At 40.7% G+C, this 24126-nt stretch overlaps 1 protein-coding gene and 2 long non-coding RNA genes across 3 annotated transcripts in view; 2 read left to right on the forward strand and 1 right to left on the reverse strand.

Annotated features, from left to right (window-relative positions):
• LOC146505806 (uncharacterized) overlaps positions 1 to 5718 on the forward strand; it is a 7567-nt gene extending 1849 nt beyond the window's left edge. The window contains exons 1-2 of the long non-coding RNA XR_014877693.1: positions 1 to 1309; positions 1343 to 5718. The exon at positions 1 to 1309 is cut by the window's left edge and continues 1849 nt beyond it. This is a non-coding gene — a long non-coding RNA (uncharacterized LOC146505806). The remainder of the gene's footprint in view (positions 1310 to 1342) is intronic.
• Positions 1 to 24126, forward strand: part of nrg3a (neuregulin 3a) — a 430968-nt gene that overhangs the window by 317690 nt on the left and 89152 nt on the right. Inside the window, exon 3 of the mRNA XM_085183301.1 lies at positions 22792 to 22865. Coding sequence (XP_085039427.1) covers positions 22792 to 22865 — 74 coding nt within the window. The remainder of the gene's footprint in view (positions 1 to 22791; positions 22866 to 24126) is intronic.
• The window catches only part of LOC146505802 (uncharacterized), a 282570-nt gene that overhangs the window by 226583 nt on the left and 31861 nt on the right, over positions 1 to 24126 (reverse strand). The window lies entirely within an intron of this gene.

Raw genomic sequence — 24126 nt, forward strand, 5'->3', positions numbered from 1 at the left:
CTGACTATCACTGGAGGGATTAGCGATAAATCCTTTTCATGACTTGCAAGCACATAACACCCCCTTCTCCCTTTAAATCTCTCTCCCGGCAGCTTTTCTCAATCTATTCCTTGATACATCACTCTGTCTCCCAACTAGTTCTCCATTTCCACTTCTTTCTTCCTCAGAGCCAGAGGCATGCTAGAAAAATAGACTGCACTCTAATTGCCAATGTAATGTTGCGGTCCACTCATCTCACCTGCCTAATTAATACTACAGCTGCCACCCCTGCACTCTTTTTCCTTTCATAGTCTCACAAATGCACACATACTCTTGTGTAATTACAGGAGATGGCATGTTTTTATGAATCCATATCACATATTGTCTGCCTTTATATACTAAGCCTTCTTTTTTTAATTTTCTCTCTGATTATTTCTTCTTTTCCACTATAAAACGTTGGCCTGTCATTCTGAAATAACACATCAAGATGTACTTTTAGAGCTGTAAGACTACTGCTCGGGTAGCTCCAGTATCCATGGAGAGAATTATTACTCAAACTCTGTAACAAATTACAACCATTAAAGAAAAAATCGCAAGTATAGACCGTAAAATATTAAAGAATTGTGATAAATCTGAAACACAGCCTGGGCAGACAAGTTTTTTTCTTTATATTTATAAGTTAAGGGAATGTAAAATGTAGCCCCACTGTGACTTGAATGGATTGTCTCATTGTTGTACTTCTTTTTTGTTGTGACAGATTTGTTAGATGCACCACTGAGAATACTTAGAGTAGTTTCAATGACATGAGTATTATACAGCAACAGCTTGCTCCAATTTACATTAACAACGTTGCTGCACTGAGGTCTGTTTTTGGGTGGACGCGTCAGTCAATCAAATCTCATCTGGTCTGTTGTTGTCATTACGCCTCGGAGGTGGTAAATCCAAAAAGAAGTCTAGGATTTAAGATATGAATGTTTATGTAAACCAGTGGTTCCCAAACTAAACCTAACTTTTTGCTAGCCCCCCTTTGTTTTACAAGAAAAATGTTCATTGCAGTTTATTTCACACCTCAAACATTTAGTAAACAATTAAGGAAATACAAGTAATCTGCAATAAATTACAGGTAGTGATAAAATAAACTACTAACTCTTTTACACTATGTCCGCACCTACACGGGTATTTTTGAAAACGCAGCTGTTTCGTCCACACGTAAACGCCGTTTGGAATCACTGAAAATGGCTATTTTTTAAAACTCCTTTTTTTGCGTTTACATGTGGACGAGGAATACAGAGTTTGTCACGCAACGTCAAATTTATGTGCCTTTTTTCACGTCAGCTGTGCGCCACGTTATTGTTTACATGAGATGAATTTCAAATAGAGACAAAATACTGTTAATCTGACTATCTGCAGGTTTTAAACGCTTACGTAGACACACGCAGTTACTGTCCCTCCATTTAGAAAGGCAGAGGCATCACGGTGTGATTATTTTACTGTAGTTGTTTTTTTCCTGTGTAATAATATTCAACATTGCTGTCAATACATTTTAAAAAAAATGCCTCTCTGTGCAAAATGGGTTTAAAAACATAAACAACTGTTGGATGCTGTTTGTACAGGATTTGAACCGAGGGAACAAATTGTGGCAGGATCAGCCTGATGTTATTTGTATCCCGCTGTAACTTTACTGTATAAAGAGCAAACATCTCCAAAATGTCAGGAGTAGTTAGTCATTACAACAAGTGTTTGTGAACTACAAATCAAGAATGTGGGAAACTGTTTGTCCGTGATTTAAACAGCCCAGCGCTGCTCCCGACGACGGGAAAACCAATCCTGCAGGGAGACCTACCTCGGCACTTGTGCAGGTGAAGCCAAAGGGAAGATTTGCTTCACCATATTTTCTAGTCTTTGGCTTAGAATGAAGTTGGTTTGGAAACATATTCAGCGATGCTTCATCTCCTGCTTTGCATTTGTGTGGGCGCCCGTGCTAGCAGTGTCCAAGCGTTTTTTTTAGTTTTTTTTTTAACCCTTTTCATACCGCGCCCCCCCTGCAATGGGGCCCCACACTTTGGGAAGCTCTGAACAAACAATGAATGAGTTATTAATGAAATTAATCAAACTCATGCTGCCAAATATGGATTACTTACACATAGGTGTTAGACTAGCACACTACTGAAACTCCTTATTTCTATATCGACATTAATATTCATAGGGGGGGAAAAACACCCACTAATGAAAAAGTACTTATTAAAAACAGCTGGTGTGTAGGTGCTACATAGTATAAAGATGAAATGTTAGCAGATGTTTCCTGTCAATTTCTGCTTTAACAAAAAATATTTTTGCTTATTACCAAAGACGTGATTTGGCAGATTTTACTCTCTTTTTCAAGGTATTACAGCAAAAACAAAAAACAAAATTTAAATCCTAAAACAGATATGGATTTACACGTGTTGAGGGGAAAGAAGTACATTTGTAATTATATATTTGCAGTTAATACTTTACCTGGTGGCTCGTGTAATAATAACGTGAGACTCTGCTAACTCTTTATTCAGCTCAGTTCATTCAGCTTTATTTATGTAGCACCAAATCACATTGCAGTACTGAGGTGTTTTACAATATAAAACACCTTGAAGGTAAACAGCCTGCAATATTAGATAGTGCTGACTCATAGGGGGCCAGACAGTCCATTATGTTCAAGTACAGTGACAGTGGAAAAGAAAACACTCCTTTTTAACAGGCTGAAACTTTCAACAGAAGTGGGCTCAGGGAGGGGCAGCCATCTGCTGTGATGAGCTGTGGGTGAGGGGGAAGACGGCAGAGAGACACGGGGCAAAAGGCAAACTACGGAAGAGAAAACTAGATGTTAATTAGTAATGCTGGTTTGAACCTCTAAATGAAGTAGTTGAGTGAAGAGGAAAGTCCCAGGCATCATGGATAGGCCTGCATCAGCCTAGACCTACTGCAGCGTAACAATGTGATGTTATGATGCAGCTGTAGGTTTGACCAACAAGAGGAGCCTGATCGCTGAAGGCTTTGCCTCTCATTCTACTTTCCAATACATTAGGAACCACAAGTAAGACCTTGCATGTGAGGGGAAGGATTTCAAATTTAATTCTGGATTTAACTGGGAGCAAATGAAGATAAGCAAATATAGGAGAAAAATGTCTCTTTCTAGTCCCTGTCAGTACTCTCACTGTGGCATTCTGAAGGCTTTTCAGCCTGATGAAAATGAGTTTTAATAAAATATCTAAATTAGTTTTTCAGCATCACTCTGAGACAGGATATTTGTAATTATAGCAATGCTGCACAAAGTATCTGTACAGTGGCTTGCTCCCTTGAACTTTCCCACATTTTGTCACATTACAGCAACAAACATGAATCAATTTTATTGGAATTTCACGTGAAAGACCAACACAGGGTGGTGCACACGTGAGAAGTGGAATGAAATACATGATTCCAAACATTTTTTACAAATAAATAACTGCAAAGTGTAAAATCCATGTAAAAAATGTTTGGAATCATGTAATATGGAAAAGTTCAAGGGGGCCGAATACTTTTGCAAGCCACTGTAAAGAAGGCAATGCTACATATCTGTTTAATTTACATGAATCAGTTGGAGTTTATGATATAGATTGACAGATTCAAACCAGTGTGGTGCAATTCCTCTAATTCTGCACAATCCCTGTAGTAAAACATTGTGGTGATTGGTGTTGAACGCTTGCACTTATTCCTAGCAGGACAACGATTGGGCAGCACTTATAACCCCCTTTAATGGAAGCAGTGGTGCATTTGCTGTGGCATGCGTTTCCTTTTTCTTTTTTCTTTGATGAAACTTTAGGCAGCATATTTTTCGGAGGCCTTTTTTGGGTCACAAAAAGCACTACAAGTTGCGAGTCCTGCGGCGCAGCGGAAGTCTTGTGTAAACAGCTGCTCCTGGAGTCTAGTAATTATTTCCTCTTGCCTTTTTCTCGTCCTCGTTACATGAAAGAATGCTGTTGACAACACATTTTCACCAGGTTCACTTTTGCTTTTGTTGTTGCAGCTGTTTTCTTTTACTTACTCTTCTCTTTATTGGCTACAGTCTTTTTGTAAAATATAATGCATAGCTGTTCAGAATTAAAAACAACGAGGATAAAAAGACTTGTTCAAATTATAGAAAATCTCTTCTTTTATTCTAGACGGTCCCCTTTCATTCATTATGAGAGTGGCTGATACATGCTTCACATAAAAGAGGATCCGAGCTCATTCAATTCAAAAACTGACCTCGTGTTTCTGTCTTGTGTTTATCTGTGCTGTTCTTATCATTGTCTTAGTCTTTTTCCAATTAGACAAAGTAACCCTTGTTATGGTATTAGCATAATTGGAAATCCATCTGTACAGACTGTAATGCCAGTTCTCATGTTGCCCTCAAGAGCCTCACGAGCAACTTGACGTGAGAGCTTTTGTATAAAATATGGATTTTGCTTGATTTTCTCCTCAGGATACCTGGTAAAGAATGGCTGTGATGTGCCCTTAATCAACTTTGTCCAACATAATGTTGCTAACATTCAATGTCTAATAGAAATTTACTAGTAATGTTTTAAAAAAACTGATATGCACATTTCAAAATTATAAATAAATGCTGAAATGTGTCCCTTAGAAACCCACAGTCGACTGCGAATGTTGCATAGACCAGTTCTTAGAAGATGATGATGATGAGGATACCATGGCTGTATCCCAATTCAGGGTCTGCAGCCTTAAAGGCCGCATTTTAAGGCCGATTACGTCACCGCGACGCGACGAAGGCTGTCCCAATTCGAAGGCTGCTCGAAATGCGGCCCTCAAATGCGTCCTTCATTTCCCTGAATTTTAAGGACGTGGCGGTGTAGACTTCGTGGCCCAACATATCCCAGAATGCATAGCGCGGCGGTGGGTGTGGATAATTTATAATAAAAAAATGGCGGAGGAGGGGCGCTCGAAGAATAACTTAGTAAACTAAGTACTGAATATTATGTCACTTATTTATGTGCAAATGTTTAATAACGAAGAACATAAAAACATTCCTGTTGGCCACATGTCGGCAAAGTTATGTGACATTAGTGACGTTTGTACTAACTTGGTTTTAAAGCCTTTACTTTAAAATATACGCCGTTCAATAGCTGAGCTTAATCAGAGAATGATCAAAGCTCACGTAGAAACAAACAAACAAATGAACAAAAGATTTTCTCCTTCATTTCTGTCAAACAAAGCTGTATGAAACGTTTCCAGCTGTTAGTATCATGGTTGCTAGGCAACCTGGGCAGCGCAACGGAGGCTAGACCGTCCCATTTCACAAGCCTCGCACTTCCGGCCTTAGCGGTCTTTGAGTACGCGGCCCTTGAGGATCGTTGAGGCTGCGTACTTTAAGGCTGCAGACCCTGAATTGGGATACAGCCTATATCTGTATACCAGATACAGCAAGCCTCCATTTCAGCTCACCAGTGATAAAGACTCATATGAGCTAATACATGGGAGCTTTTTTTTAAGTCATTTTATCTCATCTAGCAACCATTTCAGTATATGAGGTCAAAGACCAGGTCATGCATTGAACTTTGGGGGCTAGGCCTCTAAAATATTTAATTTTCCACATCCCGTATTTGTCTATAGCACAATTGTGTCATCAGGATTCATTCTCGACAGCCCCACAAAGCTGAACTGAGCCTTTTCTTCATACCTTTGATTCTCTTCTTCCTGTTGAGGATGTGCTCAACAATTCATGTCTGTGTCCATGAAGGCAATCCTGCCTTTGTTTGAGAGTTCATGCAGAGGGTAACACAAGAGAACAGCAAAGGTCATCACTTTAGGTTTGAATGAATGCAAATCACATTCCACTCTTTTCTGCTGTGAATACCAAGTTTCCTTGTGTGATCATCTGTTATCTGATATCACAACTAGCAGAATAGGCATCTTTTTTCTTCATATTGCCCTAATCTATCTTTGAGCTGGCACATTTGCTTTGTATCAGTCCTTATCAACTTTCGCTTAATGCCGATTTGCATTTAATTTGTATTTTGTTTGGTTAGAGAAACGTTAGTCCTCAGAGATGCATATTTTTGTATATTTTCACAAACGGCAGAACCAAAGCAATCAGTTGAAAATAATCACCTGTCAAGTGTGACACTGGCTAAGGATTGGATTGCTCTCTCTGGGAGAGCCGCTGCCCCGTGTGAAGGACTCCGAGTATCTGCGGATCTTGTTCACCGGTGATGGGAAGGTGGAGCGTGAGATTGGCAGGAAGATTGTTGCTGCACTGGTAGTGATGCGAAGGCAAAGCTTTCGATTTACAAGACCGCCTACAGTCCAAGTAGGCTTTGTTTGTTTTTCTATCATTTTTGAAGATAACTTGAATATTTAAAAAAATTGCACGTACCAGTAAAGTCGTGGCTGGAGACGCGCTTTTCAGTTTAGTGCGGCTCTCTTCCCTTTCAGACTTTCAGCCATGTGCAGAGGTATGGCTGAAAGTAACTATCCCTAATGGCCAACACGTTCTCACTCCCAAAGCGTAACATTTTACGCTAGGTGACAAATTGTCAACATATTACGTTTTCGGCTACCCACCACGTTCCTAAATGACGACCTCGGAAAAATGAGGAAATATGAGAACCGTATGGACTCAATCTACACATGTTCGCTCTTTTTCTTCAAATCGCTTAGAAACGCTATTTAACATCATTAAAGTCCTGGTTAAGATCAGGAAAAAGGTTATGGCTAGGGATAAGGTTAGGTTTAGGGCTGCAATACAGGGCTGGAACGTCTATTACCGCGGGAGCGTCATTGCACTGGATTTCAGCCATAACCCACCGCGTACCATAAGAACGCCGAAGGTCTCCTTTTGCGTTCATCAGGAACGCCGCGGGACGTGACAAAACGTCGCCATGTTACGTCTCGGGAGTGAGAACGGGCTCTAATGGCATACCTTTCTGTTGCTGAAGCTACATCTCTAAGGTAGAAGTGCATATCCCAGTCACTCTGGTGTTATGTTGCTGAGGTAAGCACTGGTTGAAGTGTTGAGAACTTTATTATTCATCAGTTATCATTATCTGTCTACTCTTGTTGGTAACATGATGTTAGCTGCTCCCCTGCTGTGTGCATGTGGGATTTGTTCATACAAATGTACCAACTCTTTACCATTTATCCACAAATAATACCGCATTCTTGCTATTTAAAAAAAATCCATGGATATACATTATTATCATTTAATATTTTGCCTTGAAAATGTCATGTTGTGACAGAAAGATTAATTTCATGGATATCAGAGGTTGAAATAAGCCATCTCGGTTGGGTGTTTGGGCTCAGCCTCAAAGACGAGGCGAGGAACTCCAAGAATTGGTCCTCCCTCACATCAAAGAAGCCAGCTGATATTGTTGGCCATCAATATGCCTGCTGGGCTCCTCCTCTTGGAGGACATGCCCAGTTGGGAGGACACCATGGGGTAGACCCAGAACTCACTAGAGAGATTAGAAATTTCATCAGGCCTGCTAGTGTGCCAGGGTTCTCCGGGAGGAGCTGGAATATCGTGTTGTGTAAAAGGACATCTGGTATACCCCGCTCAGTATGGCGGCACTGCAACCCGACTTTGATTAAGTGGAAGAAAATGGATGGAAGGAAGCGAGGCAGTTCAGGAAACAGATGGACTTTTGATAGGATTTGAACATTTTTCTTTTAGCTAAATGTTTACTTCAAAGTCCTTCATCATCAGTAGGGGGGAAATAATCCTCTAAAAATTGGTAATGCCCTGTAATATAATCCCTTCCTGCCGTAGGGTGTGTTTTGATTAAACTCAAATTCGCTCATAGAACTTGGGGGTATCTGGGTTTTATGTGGACTCTTCATATCTATAAAATATGAAAACATTTCAGATTTTATGACTAATCATTTGCAACAATCTCCGTGCTGCTTTCTAAGGCTGGGTTACATAATACTGAGAATGGAGGCCCAAGTTAGAGAACAGAAATCCATCAGAAGACAAATTTGAATTCCATTTCAGAGACTTTTTTTTCCCCACAAATCGAGTTTTACAGCATTTAAGAACATTCAGGGAAAGGTTTGAATTAAGGACTGTTTCCAAAATGCTCACCTTTCCCTGACAGGAAGCCCTGTTTGCTAGGTGAAACATTACTGCATCGGTTTTGTCTTGGCAGCATTTGTTTTGCCATTTTCCCATGTTTCACACAGACTACTTCTCTCTAAAAATAATTGGTTTGCAGGCTCTGTGATGCTGCTTTCAAGTGCGCCATGTAACCAGCTTTTCCTGTAGCCAGCTTTTTCCTTCGTTTGAATTCAGCCGGTCTTGCACTCGAGTGAGTCGGGTCACAAATAATGACAAAATGAATCACAGAGCTTGTTTTTGCTTTCGCTGGCTTTTCACGAATCATTTGAAAACCGAAGCAAAGACAACTACAAAAGCATATTGGAAGTAATGATATCACATCAAGTACAGCCGAAACAGATTCCGTTGTGCAAACCAAATGTAGTCAGTAATCATAAATAAGAAATTACATTTAAAATTTTCATCAGTCGGTGGTTCACAACAGTTAAAGTATAAATATTTTACTTTGAATCTCACATGGTGGTTCAGAGGGTTTAGATTCAGTGTCTTTTTTACTTTGTTGCAACTAAGTTTTACTAAGTTGCAACAAAACTTTAACATAAAAACTACAAAGCGATTATGCTTTATCTATACACCGAAAAACAACATCTTCATACACATTTTTTTTCACTTCAGTTATTTCTAATCTATTTTCAGCCGCCTTCAAAGATGTTTTCAGTAGCACTGTTGATGTTTCTACTCATCCTTTGAACCCGTTTTGTGTCTTCCAATAAGGAACGGCGCATTGTTGAAGCAGTGAAATTACATTTTACATGCATAAGAATTTTAAATCCCACCATCAACATTTGGGAGATGAAGTGGCTGCCAGTTTCCAGAAGGTTATAATTTGAAATTCCTTTGTGTAGTATTATCCTTGGCGAACGCCTTCTTAAACATGCCCTCTAGCAGGATCAGCACAAGGGAGTGACTCTTAAGTGAGAAAATATTTCTAAAGGGACAAAAAAAATCATCGGAAACAGAAGGGGTAAGTTTAATTATACGATTACCCTGACGGACTTTTGTGCTGCTTAATTTCGTCCAAAGGTCAAAGCTTTCATCGTTGTTCTTCAACACAAACTGCACGCTCTCTTGCATAAATCCTCCTCTGGCATTTGGGTGTTTTGCTAATTTTTCTGAAATTGGGATGTGATAAAACTGTCACCCATGTGGTACATTATTAGCTAAGTCCATTGTTTCCCTTGTGTTAATTTTCCAAAGGGCACTCCAGAATCTCAGGCAAAAAATGAAGAACACTCGAGATGGAAAATGATTGTCTAGAATAAAGATGATATGCCAAGAAGAAAAATCACTTTAAACAAATATCGTTCTGATATATAAGAAAAAGATGCATATCAATAATTGTTTTGTTTTTTTTCCATTTTTTACCAAAACAGGAGAACTTTTTAAAAAAAATTCCCTTTAGACTTTTTTTCTCCATCACATCACTCCATTTAAAATCCTCTGCAAGGCAGCTTCACCATGAACACATGAAAGAAGCTAGTTCAACAGCTTTAGTGAGCCAAGTAGCTGCCTAGCAACCAGCTATTGGCTAGCTCCTTGCTAATTTCATTGTTCATCCCCAGAGGTTGGTGCTCAGGTATAGGCCTGAAAAGGTCAGGTCAAGTCAGAGCTTCTAGGGCATGGTGCATTTGAGTGTTGTCTGATTGAAGTCTTTTGATTTCCATTTATAGGAACAGCTGGTTGCCAATAGTGTAGGGCATACTTGGTTCCCTCATAACTGGATGACCATACTGTTTGTAACATTTCTCTTGTCCTTGGTATAACCTAAATAACAGCTTGTAATCAGCATTTTATTTCATCCACAAGATGCTTATGGTCATGATGAAACTGTGTGCAGACCAAAGTACTTCCAGATCAAACTTTTGAAGAAAAAAAAAAAGGAAAACTATAGCATACATAAACTTCCTTACCTTACCTTCAATTTAACGGATATCTGTGCATAGAGTACAGGTTGCTAGGGGTAAAAACTTGTTGCCTGTCAAAGTCGGTGATAGCCATTAAATTGTTTAATCCAAGTACCTTGATACCCCTTTGGCATCAAGATAAGTAAAAGCGATATCCCCCGAATCTTATTCTTGACTGTATGAAAAAAAAAGTCTAACATCTAATCAATGTGACTAAGAGGGAATCATTATGCACAGAGATAAGTGTTCTAAGTGATAAAGTGTTAATATTTAAAAAGGGAGAAATTCAAAGAGAGAGAGTGTAAAACAGAGAGGGGGGCAAAATGAGAAAAAGATAAGGGTTGGATTCGAGCCTTATCTCACTGTTAATGCTTTTTCCAGAAGAGCTGAAGTGAACAGGGAAGACTTCACCAACCTGAGGTGTTCCTCCTATCATTTGGGCAAATCTATGCATTATCTCCTGTTTATGGTCTTTTCTCTTCACTCGTTCCCTCCTGATCGTGTCTGGTTAGTGAACGATCATGGTTATGATGGCAAAAATACCTCAGAAATTGTCTCCTGAGTATAAAAAGGTTAGTTTTCTGTGAATCAATTTTGGTTTGTTTTTTCCATCATGGAGTCTGACACCTGCTGTCAGTTTGGAATCGCAGTGGCTTCAGCTGACATGTTTACTTGCTTCAATTATTTGTAACAGCCAGTTCAGAAAAACGTAGCTTCTTGTAGCAAAGGCAATAAAAAAATCTGTCTGTCATAGTTACAAATGTGACTTATATATTTCGTATTCTAGTCAACATATAAGCTTTTGAACAACATAGAAGTAATTAATATACTTTTAATTTACTTAATTTTTAACAATGGCTTCATGGCTTCTGTGTTTGACAGTAGGAATGTTTGACATAAAGATCAATGTCACATTGTATTCATTGCATGGATATATGCATGGATATATTATATGTAATTAATGTGTATAAAGATTTCATTAAATTCGCCAGAGTGCTTTTATTAGAGAATACGGCACGAAAAGGCAGATAGAGGAGGACCAAGGTGAGATAAATGAAAGAAATTGGCTTTTTTTCTTGTTTTTTTTAATTTGAGGGCCAGTGATCAGTAAGAGCTTTGAATTATTAAGTAACCTCTTGTCTCTCGTGAATGAGTCGGGATGTAAGTGAGCTTTCAGAGGAGTGATGGTGAGACAGAAGCAAGGGTTTGCAGCATGGCCTGTATGTAACTTTCAGTGTGATACATGTCAGAGAAGCTCGGCAACCGGAAGCGCTGAAAAGCTGCAAACTTACATATATGTGACATATGCATAAAGAAAAGAAAATGCAATGATTGATTTTCTCACTGAAATGAGCTGCTATCAGAAGTCATCCAGTTGAACTGGCTTTTGAAATGCTTGCAAAAGAAACATGCTCCTCTTCACCTTAGAAATTTGAGGCCTGCTCCAAAAGCTCATTTAGTAATTATATGTCTGTAAAGGCAATTTTCAGAAATTAAACTGGAATTGGTTTAGGCCACAATTACACAATCACAGAGGAGACACAGGAGTATCTTGAGCGGTAAATGGACTATGTGCCTCCTGTTTATTAGACAGCACAGGCAATTTAATTTTGGGTTAATGGTGACCAAATAATTGGCCTGTTGTCACAGTCCTTGTTTACATATATTTAATAATCATTAGTATGTACTAAGTGGAGGCCTTAGTGGAGCTCAATCTGTTCTCTAAACAATTTCTTCCTTCCAAAATGCCTTCATATACTTTGAAATACAAGATAATTGTGTGTCCCTCATCAGCCACAACAGTTGATTTGGATGCTGTCTCATTAGTTGGCTGATACTAATTGTAATCAGTTGCATAGATATGACCAGTAGGTGGACTCTTATGTACTAGCAGACTCATTAGGCAGTCATCTATTCTAAGCATGTTAAACACAAAGCAACCAAGAATATGTAGGAGTCGTGCAACTGCAGTACAATGGAAAAACCTAGTCGCCCACCGTTATCCATTCCTTCTCTACATGTTACCTCCTTTTTTGTCATTTTTTTCTTTTTTTCTGTTCTTTATTTTGCATTTTTTGGACATTAACCAAAAGCTTCTTTTTTTCATACTCTGCAGCAATATTGTCTGCAATAGACAAAATGGTAAAATCCGCAGGATGATCTTGAATATAATCCAACTTGCCTTTGACTAAGACTAAATGTCAAAAAGACAACAATGTAGACCAAGTCAAACACATGTGAAAGAGTTTAAATATTTAAGAGTCTTTTTTACCAACTGGACGTTGTAGGGCTGTCCTGGTTGACACGCCTCTACAATGTTGCGTGGAGATCAGGGGCAGTACCCCTGGACTGGCACACCGGGGTGGTGGTCCCCATCTTTAAGAAGGGGGACCGGAGGGTGTGTTCCAACTACAGGGGGATCACACTCCTCAGCCTCCCTGGGAAAGTCTATGCCAGGGTGCTGGAAAGGAGAGTTCGTCCGCTAGTCGAACCTCGGATACAGGAGGAACAATGCAGTTTTCGTCCTGGTCGCGGAACACTGGACCAGCTCTTCATCCTCTCGAGGATACTTGAGGGTGCATGGGCACAACATTCAACCGTGTCCCTCGGGGTGTCCTGTGGGAGGTGCTGCGGGAGTATGGGGTGTCTGGCCCATTGCTACGGGCCATTCGATCCCTATACAATCGTTGCAAGAGCGAACCAAGCTCTTGCAACGATTGTATAGGGATCGAATGGCCCGTAGCAATGGGCCAGACACCGGCCCATCACCCACCGGGACTCATTCCCGGTGGGTGATGGGCTCCACCAGGGCTGCCCTTTGTCACCGGTTCTGTTCATAATTTTTATGGACAGGATTTCTAGGAGCAGCCAAGTGGCGGAGGGCTTTCACTTTGGTGGTCTCAGAATCTCATCTCTGCTTTTCGCGGATGATGTGGTTCTCTTGGCTTCAGGATTGGGTGAGGGCCTCCAGCTCGCACTGGAACGGTTCGCAGCCGAGTGTAAAGCAGCGGGAATGAGGATTAGCACCTCCAAATCTGAGGCCATGGCTCAGCCGGAAAAGGGTGGAGTGCCCACTCCGGGTCGGGGATGAATTCCTACCCCAAGTGGAGGAGTTCAAGTATCTCGGGGTTTTGTCCGCGAGTGATGGGGGAAGGGAGCCGGAGATTGACAGACAGATTGGTGCGGCGGCTGCAGTGGTGCGGCGGCTGCAGTGATGCGGCGGCTGCAGTGATGCGGCGGCTGCAGTGATGCGGCGGCTGCAGTGATGCGGCGGCTGCACCGGTCCGTCGTGGTGAAGAGGGAGCTGAGTGTAAAAGCGAATGGCCACGAGCTGTGGGTAGTGACCGAAAGAACGAGATCGTGGATACAAGCGGCGGAAATGAGCTTGCTCCGAAGGGTGGCTGGCCTCAGCTGAGGTGTTTCGGGCATCTGACAAGGATGCCTCCTGAGCGCCTCCTGGGTGAGGTGATCCGGGCATGTCCCACCGGGAGGAGGCCCCGGGGCAGACCCAGGACACGCTGGAGAGATTATATCTCTTGGCTGGCCTGGGAACGCCTTGGTGTTCCCCCGGATAAGCTGGAAGAGGTGGCGGGGGAGAGGGAGGTCTGGGCTTCTCTGCTTAGGCTGCTGCCCCCGCGACCCGGCCCCGGATAAAGCGGATGAAGATGGATGGATGGATGGATGTTCCAAAGAGACATTACAAGGGAGTTATCAAAAATGCCTGTTACTCTACATTTAAAGGAGCCAACTCAGATAGCATGGCTATCCAACCAGGATACCATTGAGGCACCTTGACAGGAAGGTATTCAAAGCAACGAAGAACAGGAGACCTCAGAGTAGTCTCCTGTTTTTCACTGAATGGATATCTTCTGGGATTCAAATACTTGACTAAGGACTGACTAAGGATCAGGACACTGTGCTTACATCACTGCCTCTGTGACCCAGTTCCATAAGTAGTGGTGAATAGTAGGATTATATGGAGATAATAATGGGTTTAGATGTTCTCAAAAGAACATTTGTCATGCGAGAGTTCCTATGACACTGTCCTCCATATACCTAATACATACAAAAAAAACTGTATAGATAGGTATGCTGGCAAAAACTTCCAAGACAGCCTTTGGTAGAACATGTCCATAGATACACATACACGCCACAGTTTCACAATCTGCCTGCTTGAGACATACTGCCCTAGATGCATTTCAAACAACTAGTCTGGAAAAATGAGAGAAGAGACTTCCCTTCATACCAAACAAAACCAGATTTTCATTTCAATCTTCTGTCCCATCAAGAAAGAGAGGAATGAATAGCAACACATACAACGAGTGATATGTAGTGTCATTAAAGTAGAAAAGTAATAATCTGAGGCCCAGTTTAAAATGAAGACTGCGATTTGTATTTGGTTACCCGATTAAACAAATCAAGCTGAGAGTTGCTATTAAAGCCCAGCAGACACATTGGAATTGATTTAGGATTTGATTAATCAAATTTTGTACCTTCTTTGATTTCCACAGTAACAATTCCTAAAAGTTAATTATTCAAACTAATCCTAATTTAGACTAAATGGTCAAAATGACTTGCCAAGGAAAGTTAGACATTTGTTTGGATCATTTGTCTTTTGAAGATAAAATCATGGTGCATCTTTGGTATCTAAATACAATAGAAGATGGTTTTTCATGCATTTCTTTTAGTCACTGTGAACTGGATCACGCCAAAAGATATCTTGGACATGATCATTGACGAGCTCAGTTGCTTGCCCCTAATTCCTTTCCTTTCAATCAGTATTATACGGTCAGACTAAAGCCATGCTGAAACACAACCCTACCATGATTTCTGGTGCACACCACTAAAGTGTTATGACAGTATCACGCATGGTTACTTTGTTATAGCACTGACAAAATATTCCCACAGACATCCAGACAGTCAAACATAATACCTGCCAAAATACTCACAGCTTCCTGGTAGTTTCTGGCGTTCTCATCAGGACCATCACACCCAGAGAAAATAATACCAGGTATGCTGTAATAACACTTCTATTCTTCTGTTAAAGTTTTCCACAAATACTTCACTTCTAAACTGCTTTTCTCACACTGGATCCCTGCATATGTACGTGTGTCTTTAGTCACCAGTTCATGTGTTTTCACACTTCCCTTTACAGAAATTCATCATCCTCTGGGCGGCATATTTATATTTATCCCAGGCTTTGTGTTGCTTTGTACACTTCAGAGAGAAACACACGCGCTTACACACATGCATGCATGTACTTGCTTCCTGTTTTCTTTTAATTAATGACTGTGGTGTTAATTAGAAGGCATGGAACTCTTCAATACCCTCCCACAGTCTCTCATCCATTCTCATATTCACTCCTCTGAGCTTCATAAGGCAACACTTTGAAGTGTTTTGATCTCAGCAGCAAACGGCATAGGCAAACAAAAAGCAGAGTTTGAGGGATGCAAGAACTTCATAAACTGCACAGTCATAAACACGATACAGAAGGATATTGCAGCTGTTTATGGTGCTCCTGGCCATTTAACCGGGATGCTTTGTCTGTTCAACTGTGCATAATTCTGCGTATTGTCTTCTCTCTTGCCTTTTAAGTATGTTTTAACAGTGGCTAGCATTCACTCTCGCTTCCCCTGTTCCACCTAATGAGCATGAAACACGGGCACTGTCACCATGTTAAGCCTCCTTTCTTTTAATTATCTTTCTTCGCATCAGTTGGGTTGACAAAGGTTAGCTCTCGTCGAAGTTTAGTCGGCTTAGGTCACAGCACCATGGAGGGATGTTTGGTAAAGAGAAAATGTCCATCTGTGGTGTAAGTGACCTGTTGACATGATATACTTTTACTGAAATGTTTGATTTGAGTTTGGCTTCGTCTAGCAGGAGTTTCATATGCTAACTTGGTTTTCTCCTTGGGCATCAAATAACGGCATTTTCATGCAAGCTGTTGGCTGTATGTTGAGCTTTAGGCACCAGACTACTTTATTAGGTTTAGGAAAAGGTCATGTCTTTAACTATTTGACACTTAACCAGTGACACATGTGTGCTTAAAGCGGTCCTGAATAATCGCACGATCTGATATCCTCGTGTTGGTGTTGTTCCCAGATCATCATACTAAAGGTTGTTCCAGGATCAACATTGCAAGTGACCAATCAGAATGCTGTGATGTCATACTTTTGCGACTTCGGGAAAAACCGGCGTAAAACAAAAAACTGTACTTAAGCTGCGAGAAACCGCCTTTGTCCGCCGATCAACGGACCCTAACCCTATAATAAACGCTAAGCAGAATTGATATTGTCCTTGCAACATTGGAATTTCATAAATGCACGAATGGGTTGGTGCGCAAAAGAATAACGTCACAATAATGTGATTGGTCACTTGCAATGTTGAACCTGGAACAACATTTTCATGATGATCTGGGAACAACACCAACACGACGATATCAGATCATCCTGAATAATCATCCATATGTGACAAGTTGTGAATGAGACCCTTCTTACCATTGCCATTACCCAGTGCATCAGGGATTTGCCAAGGAACACCTCGGCATATCTGCCAGCCACTTTGACAAAGCAGTAGTATAAAGAACAGTCAGTGAAATCCAGCTCACCTACATCTTGTCATGGTCCTGGGTCATGTGACCCAGTATTCTGAGTTTCTTGATGTTTTTGTTATTCCTTTCAGTCTAGTTTCATTTCAGTTTATCTAGTTACATTCAATTCAATTCAATTTTATTTATATAGCGCCAAATCACAACAAAAGTCGCTTCAAGGCGCTTCATAGATACAGAGAAAAACCCAACAATCATATGACCCCCTATGAGCAGCACTTTGGCGACAGTGGGAAGGAAAAACTCCCTTTTAACAGGAAGAAACCTCCAGCAGAACCAGGCTCAGGGAGGGGCGGGGCCATCTGCTGTGGTTGGGGTGAGAGAAGGAAGACAGGATAAAACACATGCAGTGGAAGAGAGACAGAGGTTAATAACAGATATGATTCAATGCAGAGAGGTCTGTTAATACATAGTGAGTGTCATGCATAACCTAGGCATACATTCTGTCATGCCTAGGTTACCGTTTTAATTCATGATTTATCGAGCTCCCCATTTGTCTCATCCCTGTGTGAAGTTTTCTGTGTTAAGTCTTCGTGTGTTTATCTGTCATGTTTCATGTCCAAGTTTTCTTTGTTTGTCTAGTTCGAGTCATGTCTGGGTCTCGTTATGTTTCCCGTTTTATTTTGAAGGATCCTTGTGTTTTTTTGTTTATTGTATTTAGCTTCACGTCCCCTGTCCTGTCATTATGTTAACTGTTGTCAGCTGTTTTCCCCATGTGATTCCGCTTCCCCTGATCATTCCTTATGTGTACTTAATCCGTGTGTTTCTGCTCAGTCGGGGTCAGATCGTCTGTTATCCTATTGTGTCACTGTTTCATAGCCTGCCTAGTTACTCTGTGTTCATAGTTTCTTCATAGTTCTTTCACAGAGTGTCGTAGTCTTTTTAGTTTTCCCAGTTTCAGTGTTCTCTAGTGTTTTTGTCATGCCATCAGCCACAATAAAGGCTCGCTTTATTTTTGGAAACTTGTCTGCATCTGGGTCTACCTCTTCTTCACACCGGCGCACCCCGCCGTGACACATCTGCCCCGGCAACGTTATATAAAGTTGTGGAAACGTTTGTCATTTAAAATGAATTTCGTCAAACTTTTGAAGCCTGATTTAGATCGCATCTTTTAAAACAAAGCAACTGCATTTGTTTGTGTTTGTTTTGTTCTCCCGCTCCCACACAGAACATATTTGGCATCGCACACTGAGATGCTAAAAGCCGAGAACAACAAACTTGGAGGAGAGGTGGCAAAACTGTTGCCTTGACAAACAATGGGATCTTTGAGGCCTCGTGATGTCTCCTTATGTGATACAAGACGCAACCAGTTACCAACAGGTTATATTCATATATAAAAGGCAAGGCAAGTTTATTTGTATAGCACAGTTCAACAACAAGGTGATTAAAAGTGCTTTAAAGAGACATTAGAAACAAAAACAAATAAAAAGCATGATTTAAAATTGATTAAAGCAAACAAACAAACGAAAAAGAGAAGTTGCCGAGCAGCTGTATGTCATTTTGGAGTTAAATCACTGTCCTGCAAAAGGTGCGTCACTATTTTGGTTTTGGTTAGACTCTGAATGTATGAATGAGAGTTTCCATGTATATATACAGCAACTCGCAGCCACGGGTTTGCAGTTTCTGCTGATTTATCACAAACAGATCCACCTGCAGACAGACTGACTGCCTCATTGCTGTTTTATTGCTTTCTTGATGCATCAAAGTTGCTTTGAAGATAGCAACAGAGTGCGTGTGCTTGCAGACCTGGTCCCTGTGTTGGAAGCAGCCATTCTGGAGGCAATGAAATTCCAATTAAATTGCACATGATTGCAGTCATTCTGATCACACCGTGCTCTCCAGCCAGCGTTTTCCTTTGACTGTAGCATTACAACATTCCTATATTGATTTCATGTAAATTTTGCTCAGCTCAGTTCCTCATAACGTAGTCACGATATGCTGAACTGGTTTAAACTAACTGTATTTGTGAAAATGCACAAAAGAGTTTCACGTATTGGTGAGGGCTCTTCAGCATACACAGCGAGACAGGAACAGCACTGCTGCCACCGTGCTAACAGTGACAGCAATGGCAAGCACAGTTATGTGGAGATTTCTCACACTGGCTCCCTCCCCCGAGCCTTCCAACCCCCCTGCTGGACTAGATGGCAGTTGAGCATCTGTTACTAGACCACACCACTTACTTTGGCATATTTTGCATTACTTTGAGCAATTCGTATAAAAAAAAGTGTCAATCAATTATAGAGTAAATAAGCATGCCATGTTTGGCAGTCTTCACAGAATTCTATCATTTTTTAAATCCATGCTTGAATTAAATCAGTCGGATTGTTAGGACCTGCCCATAATCATCACATGCCGGTCCACATTCCCCTCGCGGCAGTACCAGTAGTTCTGATAAAGCTGCTGAACGTTTGTAAGTATAGACTTCACACAGTGAAGCCTGCAACTTCACATTACACCTGTGCTTTTTCCGACTGTGAACCTGAAAAAGGCAGATTGACAGTGTGTCAAGTGATTGATAAAAAGTGTCAGGATCTCACCACCACCAATTTCGTCTAATGCCTTACAGCTGTGAGAAGCTCCTCCAAAAATCAAGCATTTTTTTTGTTTTCAGAGGCGAGAGTGTCACTTGACAATCCACTCGAAACCTGCATGAGCGAGCTGTGTATCAGTGAGTCACAGCTCCACCCAAAGTACTTTAACTCCATTTTGAAACCAGTTCAAGATTTAAGCATTTTTTTGCAGTTTGCATTCATTGCCACAACACTGCTATGTCTTTAGTTCTGTCCAAAAGTAAAGACATATGTACCAGCGGCATGCACAGGCGAATCCCCCCACTCTGAAAATCACAAAACAGGCTTGCTATCGTCATTCTGCACCAAGCAAAAATCTTGAATATGCCACATTCCAGTTCTTGTAAGCTTGATGTCTATGCAGAGCTTCAGTGTTTTGTCTGGTTGGTCAAAGCTGTTCTCTCGGATTTCACTTGCAGGGATCAGTATTTTTGCTCTGCTGTCAGCTTGTCAGACCGGATACAGACTGATTCTGTGAAACAAAGCTGCAAGGGTAATCTGGGCAGACATGGGGATACAGGTGGAGTAGAGATGAAAATTTGGCATAATGAAACAGAATTATTAGAAAATTTATCAATTTTTAAGTAATGGTGTGGTCAAATCTAAAGCAGCATCACTATGTCTGTTTCTTAGTTGATGTTTTGCATGGATAAGTTGTGTATTTTCTGCAAGAAGCAAGCAGAATACATTTGGCCACAGGCAAAATTGATATTCCAGCCAAGTGCGACACCCAGTAAGGCCTCACGCCCTCATTGAAGTCTCTGTGCTTTCTCTCTGTTCTGTAAGACAACCCTACACTTCCGTGTGTTGATAAGGAGATGGTTATTGAGCTAAAATTAATTAAAAATACATCCTGTCTTTTCTTGGGATACTTTCTGAAGGGCAGCCCAAGCACATTTCAGAATTCATTAGCTGCTTAATGATCATTGCCAGACTGGTACTCTCACTAATGTGCCAATCATATTCAACAGTTTAAATTTCTTTAGAAGTCTGAGGGCTATCCAGAAACCGTGGAATGTGTCTTCAGTTAATTTAGCACACGCAAGGAGAAAAATATCACAGCAGACTCAATGTCATTGGAAAGTTCATATGCATTTCAACAATGCTCTTGCACTTTGCCTTTGTAGGAGGAATTTTGCGTTTTATTCATTGCATTGTGCATCTAATGATGCTCCTCTGACCAAACAAGGAAACTGAAACTCATTAGCTGTGAGAAAGGTCAATGCACGCTGGAGCCACCTTTTCTTCTGCAGCACCCATTGTGATTTTGCTTAGGACACATTTTTGCTAGTAGACAGTTCTGCCCCTAAAGATCACCCCACCAATAATTTCTTCTTGTCAGTTTGCTTTCTTTGATGAGGACGCTGTACAGGCATAGCTCTTATGTTTACATCATTTCAAGTAAGAAGAGAACTGTAGAAAAGATCCAAAAAACAAAAACGAGCATGCAGAATTATTTTTGGTCCCAGATGAAGGAACATGGTAGATACTTCTGTTCATCTGGACGTAACGTAATGTTTCATCATCGTCCAAGTGGCTTCTTTAGTCTCAGCTGGCTGCAGGTTTCCCCAACCTTTTAAACAGTACCTTTGCACAATGACTGAAACTAGCACCACTGACTAACAATGAGCTATGAGGTCAGTTTCTTGATCATCTTGATCTTGATATGCTAATTGTCATGACCATTGGTCAACAACCACCAATCAAAGACCATGAGTACCATTCACAGAGAGTTGGGGAATGGCTGCAGTCACAGAACTGTATGATGGTTACCCTTAGGCCCCTCCTCGATTCAGAGATGGTCTTTCCCTTTTCACGTAAATGGCCTCCTTGACTCCGCCCTCAAACCAGCGTTCCTCCCTGTCCAGGATGTTACATCCTCATCATTGAAAGAGTGTCCACTGGCCTGTAGGTGTGAATAGACTGCAGAGTCAGAGTTAGCTCCTCTGTGTTGTGCCAACCTCTTACCCAGAGGTTGTTTGGTTTGCCTTATTGAAAACGTTACATCCAGATGAACGTAATTACGTTTTTGGGATTTCCTCAGCTGGATGATTGAGCTTGCATCAAGACATAGTGATGCTAAAGTTGTGAATGAGATGATTTGCACAATGTGGCTGATAAAGAAACTAGAGCAACAAGAAAAGCTCACATCACCGAGAAAAATAGTGACCGAACCTGCGACATGAGGGGAGTTATGTTCATTTCTAACTCTTTAGTTTTGTGACTCAGTGAGAGTAGCTATCCATGATTCACGGTTTAAAATCAGTCTTTATTGTGTGTGTGTGTGTTCATGTATGTCTGAAACGAACCATTTCAGCTCCTTTCCACCAAACTTTAAAGACAGCTGTTTTTCTTCTTACAGTTCGTCACTATGCTTCTGTGCTTACAGAGCTAAATTAACCATATCAGTGATATCTACAGGAAAAGCTACTGGGATTACTTTTACATGTTCAGTTCTGGGTCCTATTCTTTTTCTTTTGTACATGTTACCTCTAGGACTTATAATTAGGCAGTTCCCTGAGGTGTCTTATCACTTCTATGCTGATGATATTCAGCTCTATTGCTCTTTTAAGCCGATGGAAGTCCATAAACTGTCCTCTTTAATTAAATGTTTAGCTTTCATTGAACAGTGGCTTGGTGACAACTACTTACAGTTGAACTCTGAGAAGTCAGAAACATTATTTATTGCCCCCGACAACCAGATATCTCTAATCAAACAGCATCTTGGTTCTCTTGGCTCATCTGTTCACCTGAGCCTCAGGTACCTTGGTGTGATCTTTGATTCTGCCATGTCCCAGGAACAACACTCTCGCCAGTTAATTAGGAACTGCCTTTTTCAGCTAAGAAACATCTCCAAACTGCGAACTTTGCTGTCTAAGTCTGCGTTAGAAATGGTTATTCATGCTTTTATTTCTTCTCGCTTAGATTATTGTAACAGCCTTTTTCTTTGTTTGAGCAAAAGGAATCTTGACCGTCTCCAGTTAGTCCAGAATGCTGCTGCAAGGCTTTTAACTAAGACACGGAAAAGAGAGCACATTACACCAGTGTTACGTTCATTACACTGGCTTCCACATTTCAGAATTCATTTTAAAATCTTGGTACTGACTTCTAAAGCTTTGAATTGTGATGCCCCTGCTTACATTTCTGATCTTTTAGAACCCCACGCTCCCTCTCGCAGCCTGAGATCTTCTAATCAAAGGCTGTTGGAAGTCCCTCGAACATATTTTAAAACCAGAGGCGATAGATCTTTTAGAGCGGTGGCCCCCAGGTTGTGGAAGTCTCTCCCTCCATCATTACGTTGCCTTGATTGTATTTGTTCTTTTAAAAAGCAGCTTAAGACTCATTTATTTAGATTGGCTTTTAATTAGATTTGTCCTGTGTTTTATTATTAATGTATTTCTGTTTTATATTACTGTGAAGCACTTTGTGGTTTTTATCCTGTGAAAATAAATTGATTTGATTTTGATTTGATGTGTCGACTATATATAAAAATAAGCAAAAGCATAATAGGCCCTCTTAAATTAATTGAATATATAAAGGTCATTTGTGTAGTTTCCCAGCTAAAGTTTTTGATTACTTGACTAATAATCATGTTCCTGTTTCCATCAGGTGTCGAGAAGGATACCAAGGAATCCGCTGTGACCAGTTTCTGCCCAAGACTGACTCCATCCTGTCGGACCCAAGTAAGACACACTTTGTTTTTCTTTTCTTTTTTTTAACCTCCAGTGGATACAGTGTGTCTAGATCTATGATACAAGTCCATAAACTCGAACGTATAATAAAGAAGTGAACACGAGAGAAAGAAAGCTCATTCTGAAAGCGTCTGGGTCCATAAGATCTATTTTTCAGACTATTGATCTACATCAATAACCCAAAAGGAAAAATGAAATATTCACTAGCATATATTGAGAGTTACTGAGCATGTCCTCGCTGCCGCTCCTTGGTCTGCTATGCAAACCAGACATACAGCGTCAGTATGGTTCATACAGAGTGAAAATAGGAATCTTTTCAGTGTGTTTGACAGTTTACATTTAAAACCTGTCATACAAGCATATATCATATTCCTTCAGAGGTGTCATTAATCATGGCAGCAGCAAAGCAATCATGGAAGGGCTTTTCCCCTTGAGCGAAAATACATCTGGATATTACATTTAGTTTGTACCTTGAAATGCACATGCATTGTATAAAGATTTCTTTTAATCTTAGCAGCTATTATTCTACTTGCACTGATTACTTTTACCTTGTTTCCAGGTGAGTTTGACCTCCTGCTTTGAATTCCAGCAGGGCTGCGGGCTTAGAAATATGATACAATATGATTCCTCGTCAAATTCAGCCAATGTTTTCTAATTTTTTGATTTTAAACAGGTGAAGACGCTGAGAAAGATAGATGAAAGCCAGATATCAACATATTTGTTCAACAGCGTTCCTTCTTTTTATGTTTATGTAGCAATAATTGATAGAATATTCAGCATTCCAGCCTTGGCTGTCCTTCCTTCTAATGTTCGCTGCACTTTCTTTACACAAACTCATAATCTGTCCTCCTATTACCTTTTCATTTTCTCCTCTCTTCAGTGCCTTCTCAAATATCCTCTCTGACTCAGACTAATGTCACTTCTCTCATTTCTTTATCTCCCAAACACACGGTGCTCTCAATGTCACACAGTTGAGGGAAGAACACAAATTGCCCTAACTTATGTCCTTACTCCTCACTATCTATTCCATATTAATTTCCCAGGTCTCCTCAGCTCTTTCCAAAAAATATGCAACCTCGTCACGCGGGCACTAACGTCGTGGCAGTACAATAGCGTATCTGTGACTTTTTTACTAACAAGCATGCTGTAATAGCACTATTTACCATAAATGGACAGAGATACGCCTTGGAATTTTTACCCCCATAGACATCCGATGACCCAATGTCCAACAAAGGAGACTCACTGCAGTGTT

The sequence above is a fragment of the Neolamprologus multifasciatus genome, chromosome 13 (assembly GCF_963576455.1).
Source record: "Neolamprologus multifasciatus chromosome 13, fNeoMul1.2, whole genome shotgun sequence".
NCBI classification, from domain to species: domain Eukaryota; kingdom Metazoa; phylum Chordata; class Actinopteri; order Cichliformes; family Cichlidae; genus Neolamprologus; species Neolamprologus multifasciatus.